Raw genomic sequence first — 12,738 nt, 5'->3', positions numbered from 1 at the left:
TGGGCTGAGTAAGCCGAATTCTGTTTCTAGTGTAACACTCACCACATCCTAGCCGAACGCAGTGTTTTAGTCAAACATTGCCGAGGTCACGGAGCAGTATGGAGGTGTGCCCGGGTATGTCCGCCAGCGCCTGACATCGCCATGTGTTGTAATAAACAATTAGTGTGCAAACAACCAAGCGTATCACGGGGTGCTGGTAAACGGGATAAGGATTGCCTTGTAGTATATAGTAAGAAGTGCACCGCACTCTCCAGAAAGTTTTCATGCAAAATGTGAATTTATTCAGACAGATGGTGGACAGTAGAAGGCAAGGGGATTAGCCACAACATGTTGTCGCTAATTCCCTTGCCTTCTACCGTCCACCATCTGTCTATTTGAATAAATTCACATTTTGCATGAACATTTTCTGGAGAGTGCGGTGAACGTCTTACTGTATCGCCATGTGTTGAGCGGTTTCGTGCCAAGCCGTGAGACATGGCTCTCCCCTACGAGCACCGTGCACTAAGTTTGTGGGCGGAGCTAGCTTAGGGAGGTGTGCCCTCCTTACAAGCATTTTCAGATGGGCGAGATGAAGGGATTGTGTGCACACACACACACACACACACACACACACACACACACACGCACACATGCGCGCTTTTTGGCTGTATTTGAACGTTTACCTGGGCTGGCAATCAGTACAGCGGAGCCTTTTTTTTAATTATTTCAATAAATAATAAAAAAAATGACATAGGATCCCCCTAATTTTTGATCGCCAGTTAGGTAAGCCAAGACATCTGGGGGCTGTGTTTATCAGCGTGGTGAGGCTCATGCGATATGACAATCGCAGTCCGCAGGTGCCCAGATCTGGCATATACATTTGATATACCAGATCTGTAGTTTACCCAGATCTTCCAGTCTGCCCTGGTGCTTTTGGCAGACTGGGTAATAAGGGGTTGCTAGCAGCTGTTTTTTTGCCAGCTGATATTAAGCCCTGATGATTAATAAAGTTTAGCTTCAGCTTAAAACCAGACTTTAGCAATTCACCTGTAGTAAAGTAAAATAACACACACTAAACCCCTTTATTACAAATAAAACACAAAAAATACTTTTATTTTAAAATAAACATAGCGGCACTGACTAGAGACCGAGAAAGAAAGAAAAAAAAAGACATACACATTACGTTTATTTACAATAAAAATACACACAGCCTTTAACTAGCCCCAAAAGCACAAACAGTGTGACATGTCCACTGCTCCTGTCAGCACCACTAAGCATAGGCAGATGTTCATTCACCGCACTCCCGATGCGATAGCATTGGGCCTATTTCTAGTAAATAATATTTTTCAGTTCCTAAAAGCAAGACAGAAAAACTGATTGTCTGACTGTAAATGTGAACATTGCCCAATGGAAGTCAGTGTGTAAACTGTGCAACGGGGGCCAATCAGAATTGATATGGACCAGCGTGCTAGTTGTTAATCGATTTCAATAAAGAATGAATTTTACTATATTAGAAGTGCTTTTCCTGTAAAATCTGCAACAAATCCTTTCTCAATCCACAACAGAAGTGATCTGCAGCTGATTTAAAAATCCCAATTACAGTTCTCATTCCACCCGTAAAATGTCAGCAAAAGGTGGAGCTGTAGACCCTCATCCAACTTCCTACTACTCTAATCCAAATCCGCAGGTAAAATCTATAACATTTCAGACCTGTGTGAATCTGCCCTAAAGAGGTTCTCAGTGTCTAGTAAAAGTTTCATTCCTGGAATTCAAGGTAACATAAGACTGTTTAACCTTTTAGAAGTAACTACAGTATGGCAGTGTCATTTCTAGCACTATAATTATTCCACCCCGTCTTCCAGTACATCTCTGAGCCCGATTCTGCTCCCTGGATTTTCCATAATGCTTCACGCTTTCATTGCTTCTTGCTGTGAACTACGGTCACTTTTTGTATAATGTTTTGCCCTCATGCATCTGTATGTTTTTTCTCTGACTAGGCCGGGAAACCCGTCCGCCGGTCCGCAGCAGGCACACATCTTTCCATTGGCCCAGGGAATCATGGAAAGATGCTATTTAAAGGAGATGACCAGAATGAGTTCCAGTCCCATGCCTCAAGTAGGAGGTCTTCAGGAAATGAGCAGAAATTGGCGGTCAGTTTCCTAATGTGTTCCTCTATATTTCCCAAAGAAAATAAGCTAAAAGTAAAACATGAAATCTTGAGAGCAAAGGGAAAATTGTTGCTAAAATATTTGTTATAATAAATATTTTTAATTTCTATGAAGCCAAAGAGGTTATAACTGGCCGCAGGGGCATAACCATAGTCATATCTTCAGTGTTGTCCCATGGAAAGATATAATAAAATATTTACAAAAAGGTGAGGGGCGTACTCACTTTTGAGATATACAGTATATGTATGTATGTATTTGGACCATATCATTTTTATCCAGATTTTCCAGCTATATAACTTAAATGTTTATTGGATGAAGCAGATCAGGTGACGTGTATTTGTGTAATGAGGGAGGATATGGTCTTAGGATATTTATAAGATATGTACAGTATGTATATGTGCATAAACAGTCATGGCTGAAAGTGTTGGCACCCTTCAAATTGTTCCACTGCACAGTTTTATAAAAATCAGCTTCTCTACATGTCTATTCCAGTGTCAGTTGAATTCCAACCAGAGTCCACCTCATTTTACTGGCCAGGAGTGGCATAAAGTCACCCAAAAGCAGTGTGAAACACTGGTGGAAAGCATGCCAATACACATGAAAGCTGTGATTAAAAATCATGGTTATTCCACAAAATATTGATTTCTGAACTCTTCCTGAATTAAAACATTATTAGTATTGCTGTTTCTAAATGATTAGGAACTTGTTTTCTTTGCATTATTTGTGGTCTGAAAGCAATGCATTTTTTTTTGTTATTTTGACCATTTTTCATTTTCAGAAAATAAATACAACATTTATTACTTAGAAATTTGGAGACGTTGTCAGTAGTTTATAGAATAAAAGAACAATTTACATTTTCCTCAAAAATACCTATAAAGAGAAAAATCAGAAATATTGAACATTTTGCAGTGGTGTCTTAATTTTTGCCAGAGCTGTATATCCATAAGTCGAATCCCCGGGTTCCAGATGAGTATACAGTCCGCATTATTAATTGTAAACCATTAATACAACCCTAATTTAAACCATCCAATCTAACTTTTTCCACAAGATCTAGCTCCAAGATTAACAAATTATAAGAAAGTACAGTGGAACCTTGGATTACGAGCATAATTCATTCCGAGAGTCTGCTCTTAAACCAAGTTACTCTTATATCAAAGTGAATTTTCCCATAGGAAATAATTGAAACGCAGACAATTCGTTGCACAACCCAAAAATATTTACTGTATTTATACAAACTTATTACAGTAATACAAACTAATGTACTGTATTCATATAAAAGTATTACAGTTCACTAATACAAAATACTGTACAGTACAGTAAAAACATATAACGCAAATTAAACTGCACGTTTGCTTACAATAAAATTGTTGGTGTGCGAGAGGTACAGGATAAGCAATGTGCTGTACTGGTTAGCAAAAAGAAAGTACAATACTATATCCACAAATGCAAATTGACAGACATGCTTTATAGTATATACTGTACTGTACAATGGTATACTGTATACAGTACATATGTACAGAAAGTTACCTGCCGAGCGGGTCAGAGCGTGGTGAAAGGACAGAACCGGAAGTGTGCACGGTGAGTATTTGCTCTTCTTGCAAAGCATTGCTCTTAAACCAAGTTACAAATTTGTAAGAAGATTTGCTTGTCTTGCAAAACATTCTCAAACCAAGTTACTCTTAATCCAACGTTCTACTGTATCTCCCGACTCCATACCAACTTCATGGATTGAAAACAATGCCATTTTGTTGCGCTGTGTAGCTAAGAAAGCTCCAACTTTAGGATCTATTTTGCCCCATAGTTATTTTTATGACTGTCAAAAGTAGCAAACCTAAAGCTTGGTTAAACACAATAGTTTCTATAAATGTGGCCACTGCAAATGCAAATAGTGTGACCATGGCCAGATAAAGCAATCTTTCATCAATTGCTACTCATAAAATCTATAATATACACACATACATTAACTTTAAATTGCATGCACATTCTGCACCTTGGAATATGGTGGCTGCACGATGTCCTCTAAAAAATTGTAGAAGACAATGTTTATCAGATGCTGCCAGTTAACAATTCCACAGTGTCCAAACATTTAGTGAAGGACATGAGGGGAAGACTATGTACAGTGGGTATGGAAAGTATTCAGACCCCCTTTAAAATTTTAACTCTTTGTTTCATTGCAGCCATTTGGTAAATTCAAAAAAGTTCATTTTTTTCTCATTAATGTACACTCTGCACCCCATCTTGACAGGACAAAACCTCAGAAATGTTGAGTTTTTGCACATTTTTTAAACAAGAAAAACTGAAATATCACATTGTCATATGTATTCAGACCCTTTGCTCAGTATTGAGTAGAAGGACCCTTTTGAGCTAGTACAGCCATGAGTCTTCTTGGGAATGATGCAACAAGTTTTTCACTCCTGGATTTGGGGATCCTCTGCTATTCTTCCTTGCAGATCCTCTCCAGTTCCGTCAGGTTGGATGCTGAATGTTGGTGGACAGCCATTTTCAGGTCTCTCCAGAGATGCTCAATTGGGTTTAGGTCAGGGCTCTGGCTGGGCCAGTCAAAAATGGTCACAGAGTTGTTCTGAGGCCGCTCTTTTGTTATTTTAGCTGTGTGCTTAGGGTCATTGTCTTGTTAGAAGTTGAACCTTCAGCCAAGTTTGAGGTCAAGAGCACTCTGGAAAAGCTTTTCTTCCAGGATATCTCTGCACTTGGCTGCATTCATCTTTCCTTCAATTGCAAGCAGTCATCCTGTCCCTGCAGCTGAAAAACACCCCCATAACATAATGCTGCCACCATGTTTCACCGTTGGGATTGTATTGGGCAGATGATGAGCAGGGGCTGTTTTTCTCCACTCATACTGTCATGATTCGCCTCCCTATTCACATGGCTAGGGGGCGGAGCCTTCTCTCAGGCCTCACTTCCGGCCCCTGGATGCCTTAAAAGCTGACACTTCCAGTGAACCAGCGCCGGCTATAAGCTTACCTCTGCTTTGCCTGTGATTGCTGGTCCTGTGAGTGATATCCTGATCTGTCTGTTCCTGTGCCCCCGTGCCCTTGTCTGTGTTCCATCCCCTGGTCATCCCTCCTTTCCTATTTCCCCACTCGGTTGCTTCCTACGGTACTGACCTTGGCCTGACTTTGACTCCGCTTTTGCTCGTTCCTCCAGTCCTGCTTCTGCCCGTACGGTGTTTGACCCAGCCTATCTGACTATTCCTTGCCTGCTCTGCAGCTCTGCTTCTCAGCTGTGCTGATTAGGCAGTGCATGAGAACGCTGTGCATTTCTTTCCTGGTTCTCATTGCTCTGTGTTGTGTCGTCTGCTGCAGAGCTCTGGCTCCCCCTGGTGGCAGCATTACACATACCACTTAGAATTATCTATCTTCATCTGATCAGACTAGAGAATCTTATTTCTCATAGTCTGGGAGTCCTTCATGTGTTTTTTTGCAAACTCTATGCAGGCTTTCATATGTCATGCACTGAGGAGATGCTTCCGTTGGGCCACTCTGCCATAAAGGCCCGACTGGTGGAGGGTTGCAGTGATAGTTGACTTTGTGAAACTTTCTCCCATCTCCCTACTGCATCTCTGGAGCTCAGCCACAGTGATCTTGGGGTTCTTCTTTACTTTCTCACCAAGGCTCTTCTCCCATGATTGCTCAGTTTGGCTTTACGGCCAGGTCTAGGTAGAGTTCTGGTGGTCCCAAATCTCTTCCATTTAAAAATTATGGAGGCCACTGTGCTGTTAGGAACCTTGAGTATTGCAGAAATGTTTTTCTAACCTTGGCCAAATCTGTGCCTTGCCACAATTCTGTCTCTGAGCTCATTAGGCAGTTCCTTTGATCTCATGATTCTCATTTGGTCTGACATGCACTGTGAGCTGTGAGGTCTTATATAGATAGGACTTGATTTGGAAAGGCATACACCTATCAGTTTAATTAAACACATCTGGACTTCAATGAAGGAGTAGAACCATCTCAAGTAGGATCACAAGGATATGGACAGTATGTGACTTAAATATGAGTGTCTAAGCAAAGGGTTTGATTTAAAGGGCTCTGAATGCTTTCCGTGCCTGCTGTATTTTTAAAGGGAACCTGTCAGGTCCAATATGCACCGAGATCCACCAGCAGTTCTGAGTGCATATTGCTAATCCCTGTCTAACACAGAAAGGCTTAGTGGATTTACCTTCTAAAAACACGTCAACATCAGCAAAATCTAATTTACCAATATGAATAGTAGACGCAATGGTGGTGGCTTAGGATATAGGGTTAATTCTGATTTGCTGGTAGTTAATTAGAATTTCAAGTTGTGAAGGGTATAACTAAAGACAAGTGCGCATGGGTAAGGATATGTAAACCTGCATCTTTACTTGACTATGTGCAATGATTAAGGAAATTTGTCTGAAATGCGTTAGTTTTTCTATCTTTTGTATAGTTTATATATGAAGGTTGTTTTATTAGTTTACAATGAATAAATTAGATTTTATATTCTTCCAAATGCCAGATTATTATTTTTTCTATATGAGATTACCTCTATTATTGAACACCAGTTTTGGGCTATGTTGTAGATTTTGCATTCACAGCCGCGCCAAAAGACTACTGGATTCTTCTCAGATTAATGTTTCTTTTATTTCATAACAGGTCAAGTCTACGCGTTTCAGAAGGACACAGCTCCCTTCTTCAGGACAAACCAGCAAAGAATCATCAAATCAGAGATTTGATGATTCTTTGCTGGTTTGTCCTGAAGAAGGGAGCTGTGTCCTTCTGAAACGCGTAGACTTGACCTGTTATGAAATAAAAGAAACATTAATCTGAGAAGAATCCAGTAGTCTTTTGGCGCGGCTGTGAAACCCATTCTCTACTACTCTCTGTTATCTGCCTCTTGGGGACCGCTGCCGGGACTTGGTGTTACATGCTGCTATAGGTGTTGTGACTGTCACAACCCGAATTGGTGAGTAGGATTATTCTTTGCTTCACCCTATATATATTGGGGTAAGACCCTATTGCGCTTTCTTTTTCCACAGTTTTCACTTGTAGATTTTGCATTGTGACCATGAGCGGTGAGTTACACCACTATGGGCTACTCATAGCATCTTTATTTAATAACACAACACCTTTTACATTGTCTGGTTATGATCAATACGTCCTTGACACACAGTAAGGATTTTTCGTGGTAGGGGATACATTTATTGTATTGTTTATGACATTGTCATTTAGGGTTATGCATACCTGAGTGTTGCTCAACTACTAATCAATGGGTTTCCATGCCTGGCTATTCATTGCTTTAAAAACACTTCTATTTGAGTCACAACTAATGGAGTCCCCCCATCAATGGCTGTCAGATATCTTATCAGGGTATTCATGTTTTTGTTTTCCCTTTTTATATTAAGGATCTGAGCTTCATTTTTCATAGACTGGTTGATGTCGTTGTGTGGTTCTGCCTCTGTAAGTTTTTTACGTTTTCATATAATCTTTCATTCTTTAGAAACTTCAGGAAGAAAATGAACAGCTTAAACAAGAACTTGAAGATCTTAGGTTTGTGCCTTCTGAGCAATGTTTTCCTGTTAATATTATTGTTATTGAAATGTTACAGTTATCTGAAAGAAAAGAACAAAGAAAAATGCAAAGTGGCATATGGAGGCACTAAAAATGACCCACACAACTTTACAAATGCCTTATGTTCCGTACACCTCTGTACAAAATTTTCTCATAGTCACAATACGACTATTTGCATGTAGTCTAAAGTTACTTTTTATGGCCATATAATGCTTCTTATAAGTCTTTTGGTCATGGATGTGCAACAGGTGAAGACTAGAGATGAGTGAACCCGAGGTTCTGTGTTTGATTTTTGTGCCGAACACCGACTTTACTTTAAACCCCCCCCAAAAAAAACAGAGTTCGAGTTCTGAGCTTTGGTGATTAACGTATGCAGACCACCTGTACGAGCATTGCTGTGCTTGGGTACTCTCGGTGCTCGGCCCAGTGTGAGACGCTTGCGGTGTGTGATCGACTCGCACTGGGGGTAACAACGGTGTGATCGGATGTAGTGTGCACCAAACAAAAAAAAAAGTTAAAAAACCCAATCACCCTCCCCTGGAAGTATTGTGCTTATGGCTGGCTGTATGTGGGCGGAGAGCCGAACTGCCAATCAGTGACTTCCATTGGGGTTCGGGCCAAGTTTGCACCCGTGAAGGTATAGTTCGGTTGCACGCGCCAAACTGAACTTCCACGGTTTCGCTCATCTCTAGTGAGAACTAATGTGCATAGCAATATCACACCTATCCTCCTCCGATGATCCGATGACTACATTCAGATCCAAAGATTGTGCAGTTTTATTCCATTATATTTTCAAATGAAGTTGTCAGGTCCCCTGAATGTCTGCAACCACTGATATTAAAATTCTTTAATCTAATGAAGTCTTTTATGTCGCCCACTAAAGTAGCAATCTTTGAAGATGAAAGGGGTTGTCCAGTCTAAAATGATAAGTTTGCAGTCACTCTATATAAAGATTTGCGAATTTTTGAGCCGGGAATAGCGATCATGTCACCGCATGTGTGTGCAATATGCATGTTCCTGGGCCAGACCCGACTAGTGGGATGTTGTCTCACTAAAGCCCAATACAAGTATATAGAATGGGCGTGTCCACTAGTAGGCGCAGCCTTGCTCAACACACTTGTATTGAGTGACGTCGCACCCACTAGTCAGGTTCTGGCCGGGAACATGCCTATGGCTCAATCACGTGACCGCCATTCCCGGCTCAGAAACTAGCAAATCCTCATAACGCACAGTGCATGCGCTGGGAGGATTCATAAGTCTGCAGTCACATGGCATGACACATAGAGTGACTGCAGACTTATCAGTTTAGACCAGACAACCTTTTTAAATGATATTTAAAACTCTCAATAGGAACATACTGCAATAGTAACTGGGACTACACTGAAAAAGCTGGTCACTAATCGTATCACTGAGCAGAAATGGCCACGAAACCAAAGGATTGATGAAGCAATACCTTTTATAAAATAAATAACTCTTATTATTCATTTAAATACATTTATCAACTCCGATAAGAAGAAGGTAAACTCCTAAAAAAATATGGCCATTTTAGCAACAATAATATTTAGGCAGCCAAGCAGATAAATAAAAGAAAAGGAATATTTTATCCAGAAAGGCCCACTACCTACCAGTAACTACTAATCGTGTTTAGGGGCTATTTATATTAAGGCCACAACTCGTGTAGTATATTACATAGTCTATCTATTACCTGGCTGCCCTTACGGCCACGTGTCCCTTTGACCCAAAGTGAGTTTCACACTACTTTATTGCGTTGGGGCAAAAGGATCTGTTCCATTTTTTGAGTCTACTGTGCTCTTATCTGGGTAAATAAATTATATTTGAATGATTATTTAATCATTATTTAAAATGTATTACTTTTGAACATTGCTTCATCACTTCTTTTTTGCTTAGTGATGGTGTTATTGCAATCTTTGAAGAACGTGCTTTAAGGCTGGGGCCACACGGGGACTACTGCGATCCCCTTGCATGACACTCGGCTCACGCTGGCAGTACAGCAGAGCCGAGTGTCAGGCGTGTGTCCTTGCGACTGAGGTCCGTTCGTGTGAGCAGACCTCAGCTGCGGGGGGCGGGCCAGCTCTGAGGAGGGGAGGGAGGGATTTATCTCCATCTCTCCTGCGTAGCCGGCTATTGCCATTCTCGCACTGCACTAGCGGTACACCGGTGTACCGCGAGTGCAGTGCGATTTTTCTCTCGCCCCATTCACTTGAATGGGTGCGAGAAAAAGAGTCTCGCATTACAATCGCAGCACGCTGCGATTGTTTTCTCAGTCCGATTAGGGCTGAGAAAATAATCGCTCATGTGTGCTGACACACAGGCTAGAATTGGTCCGAGTGGAATGCAATGTTTTATCGCACTCCACTCGCACTGTTTTTCTCGCCGTGTGGCTTAGGCCTAATCCTGCAGCTTCGCATATGTTAAAGTATCTTTTGCTCTTGACTAGTCCTGCCTGTGATCTTCTAATTCAACCGCCCTGAGCGTCATGAACAAGTAGTATCTGCAGGCTGTCCGTCACATCCAGGGTGAGGCAGGGGAAGAATCGCCCCGCCAGACTAGTCCTGGCTCCTTATCATATGTAATGCTGCAGAATAAAACTACAGTCCTGAAAGCTTAAGACTGCAATTCTACATTACTGACCACTGAGCTACCGTGCTGCCCATTGTATCGACTCAACAGAGCTTTTCATTCTTCTTTATAGATTTCAGTACAGGCAGCTAATTGAGGAGGGCAAGAACCAATGCTTAGATGAACGACGCGTCAAACTCTTAAAGTCCCAGGTTTTACAGCTGGAAAGACAGGTAATATATACCAACCTGTACTACATCTGCTGATTCTAAAAGGATCAGCCCCTCAGGTCTACAACTTTCACTTTAGCTTTTCACATTTCTAATGATTTATTAATATATTTAAGTTGGTTCCATGCCAGTTTATGCCACAATGTATATGATGTGATATCAGTGAGTGAGAATATAATGGCTATAAGCTGGAATGTTGCACAAGGAAGGGTCACCCAGACCAGTCATAACTGTGGCCCCCTCAAATCCTACAAGAATTAATTTTAAGAGCTGTTGTTTTTTTTTACCATTATAGACTTTACAGAGATATGTAATGAAATTAATACAGGAGAACGAAAACATAGTTTGTTTTTTTACCCAGAACAGCACCACACTTTGTGGCAATACCATAGAGCCTGGGTACAGTGTGATGCTGTTAATGGGAGATAAATCATTATTTTTTGTAATCTTTTGCAAATTCTTTAATTAGCCCAGAATTTTAGAAATGTTGTTAAAGGGAATCAGTCAGCAGGATTTCACACGCCAAACTATTTATATGTGTATGTAGCTCTTTCAAAGACAAGTCTAGCAACACCTTTTCATGACTAATCTGTTCCTCTGTTACAGAGAAGTCACTGCTTGAATTGATATATAACTGAAGCTAAGGCACTACTGTAGATCTGAAGTCTCTGTCACTCCAGCTCTATTCCCCATTAGCGCTGTGTCCTGTCTAACTGAAGGATCCTTTGTCTGAAATTACACAGCATAAGACTGTTAGGTGGGCTTTGCACGTTGCGACATCGGTAACAATGTGTTACCGATGCTGCAGCGATAGTCCCGCCTCCGTCGCACGTGCGATATCTAGTGAAAGCTGCCGTAGCGATTATTATCGCTACGGCAGCTTCACATGCACTTACCTGCCGTGTGACGTCCCTCTGGCCAGCGACCCTCCTCCTTCCTTAGGGGGGCGGGCCGTGCGGCGTCACAGCGACGTCACACGGCAGGCGGCCAATAGGAGCGGAGGGGCGGAGATGAGCAGGATGTAAACCTCCGTCCTTCTCATTGCAGCCGGGCGGCAGGTAAGGTGATGTTCCTCGCTCCTGCGGCTTCACACACAGCGATGTGTGCTGCCGCTGGAGCGAGGAACAACATCGTACCTGTCGCACCATCGGCATTATGGAAATGTCGGAGGCTGCAGCGATGATACGATAACGACGCTTTTGCGCTCGTTCATCGTATCAAAAAGGTTTTACACATTGCGATATCGACTGCGACGCCGGATGTGCGTAACTTTCGATTTGACCCCATCGACATCGCACGTGCAATGTCGCAACGTGCAAAGCCGCCCTTAGTCAAGCAGCAGGAGATGGTGCTGGGTGGGGAATAGAGCTGGAGTGACATAGGCTTCAGATCTTCAGTAGTTGTTCAGCCATATTACTTGTCAATTGAAACACTAATTTCTCAGTAATGAAGAAACAGGCTGGACATGTAAATGTATTGCTGGGTGTGAAATCCTTCTGACTAGTTATGAGCACGCACTACCATGCTCAGGTGCTCTGTACTCAAAACGAATAGGCCGGAAGCTCAGACTGGGTCAGCTCGACTATCATGGAAGACAATGGGAAACTCCAGCATTTTTTTTTAGGAGATCTTCTGGAAAAATGTTTGAGTGTCCTATTTATTTCCCTTTATACTCGGTACCGGAGTTGAGCCCATCCAAGCGTCTGACCTGCTTGTTTCGAGTACTGAGCACCCAAGTATGGTAGTGCGCACTCATCCCTACAGCTGACTAACTCCCTTTAAGTTGTGGATATTGAATTCATGGTGTAACATACTAAATGCCATGTGCCAGGTTTCCTTAAAAAAGTTAGTCTAGGTTCACATTTATCCAATGCTCTCCTGGCAGCTGAGCTGCACACTGTTCGGGAATCCAGTCGGCAATGAGGGGGGGTCTCAGGATCTAGACCCCAACCAATCTGCAGGAAATTAAAGTTGCTGGTGGTTTCTTCCTGTGTTTTGGGCTTCTGTAAGTGCAGTATTTTTTCTGCACACAGATCTTCTGCATATACTGTTATAGGAACCAGAATATTAGCCAGGTTGTACATCAGTCTTCCCAAATTATGTGCCATACAAAAAATCAGAATTGATACAGAAAAATCATCCAAATATTTCTATATATGAAGGCATTTTTTAATTTTACAGAAAAGTACTTTCTAAGAAAGTAAATTCAGACCAATACGTTTGGTATAAATAGAT

General features: G+C 41.7%; 1 protein-coding gene across 1 annotated transcript in view; it reads left to right on the top strand.

Annotated features, from left to right (window-relative positions):
* The window catches only part of LOC142252959 (uncharacterized), a 250,264-nt gene that overhangs the window by 67,256 nt on the left and 170,270 nt on the right, over positions 1-12,738 (top strand). The window contains exons 3-5 of the mRNA XM_075325066.1: positions 1,977-2,129; positions 7,623-7,672; positions 10,407-10,506. Coding sequence (XP_075181181.1) covers positions 1,977-2,129; positions 7,623-7,672; positions 10,407-10,506 — 303 coding nt within the window. The remainder of the gene's footprint in view (positions 1-1,976; positions 2,130-7,622; positions 7,673-10,406; positions 10,507-12,738) is intronic.

Source organism: Anomaloglossus baeobatrachus, chromosome 1, assembly GCF_048569485.1.
Source record: "Anomaloglossus baeobatrachus isolate aAnoBae1 chromosome 1, aAnoBae1.hap1, whole genome shotgun sequence".
NCBI classification, from domain to species: Eukaryota; Metazoa; Chordata; class Amphibia; order Anura; family Aromobatidae; genus Anomaloglossus; species Anomaloglossus baeobatrachus.
The sequence above is the reverse complement of the archived record's forward strand: the minus strand, read 5'-3'. Positions and strand labels throughout refer to the sequence as shown.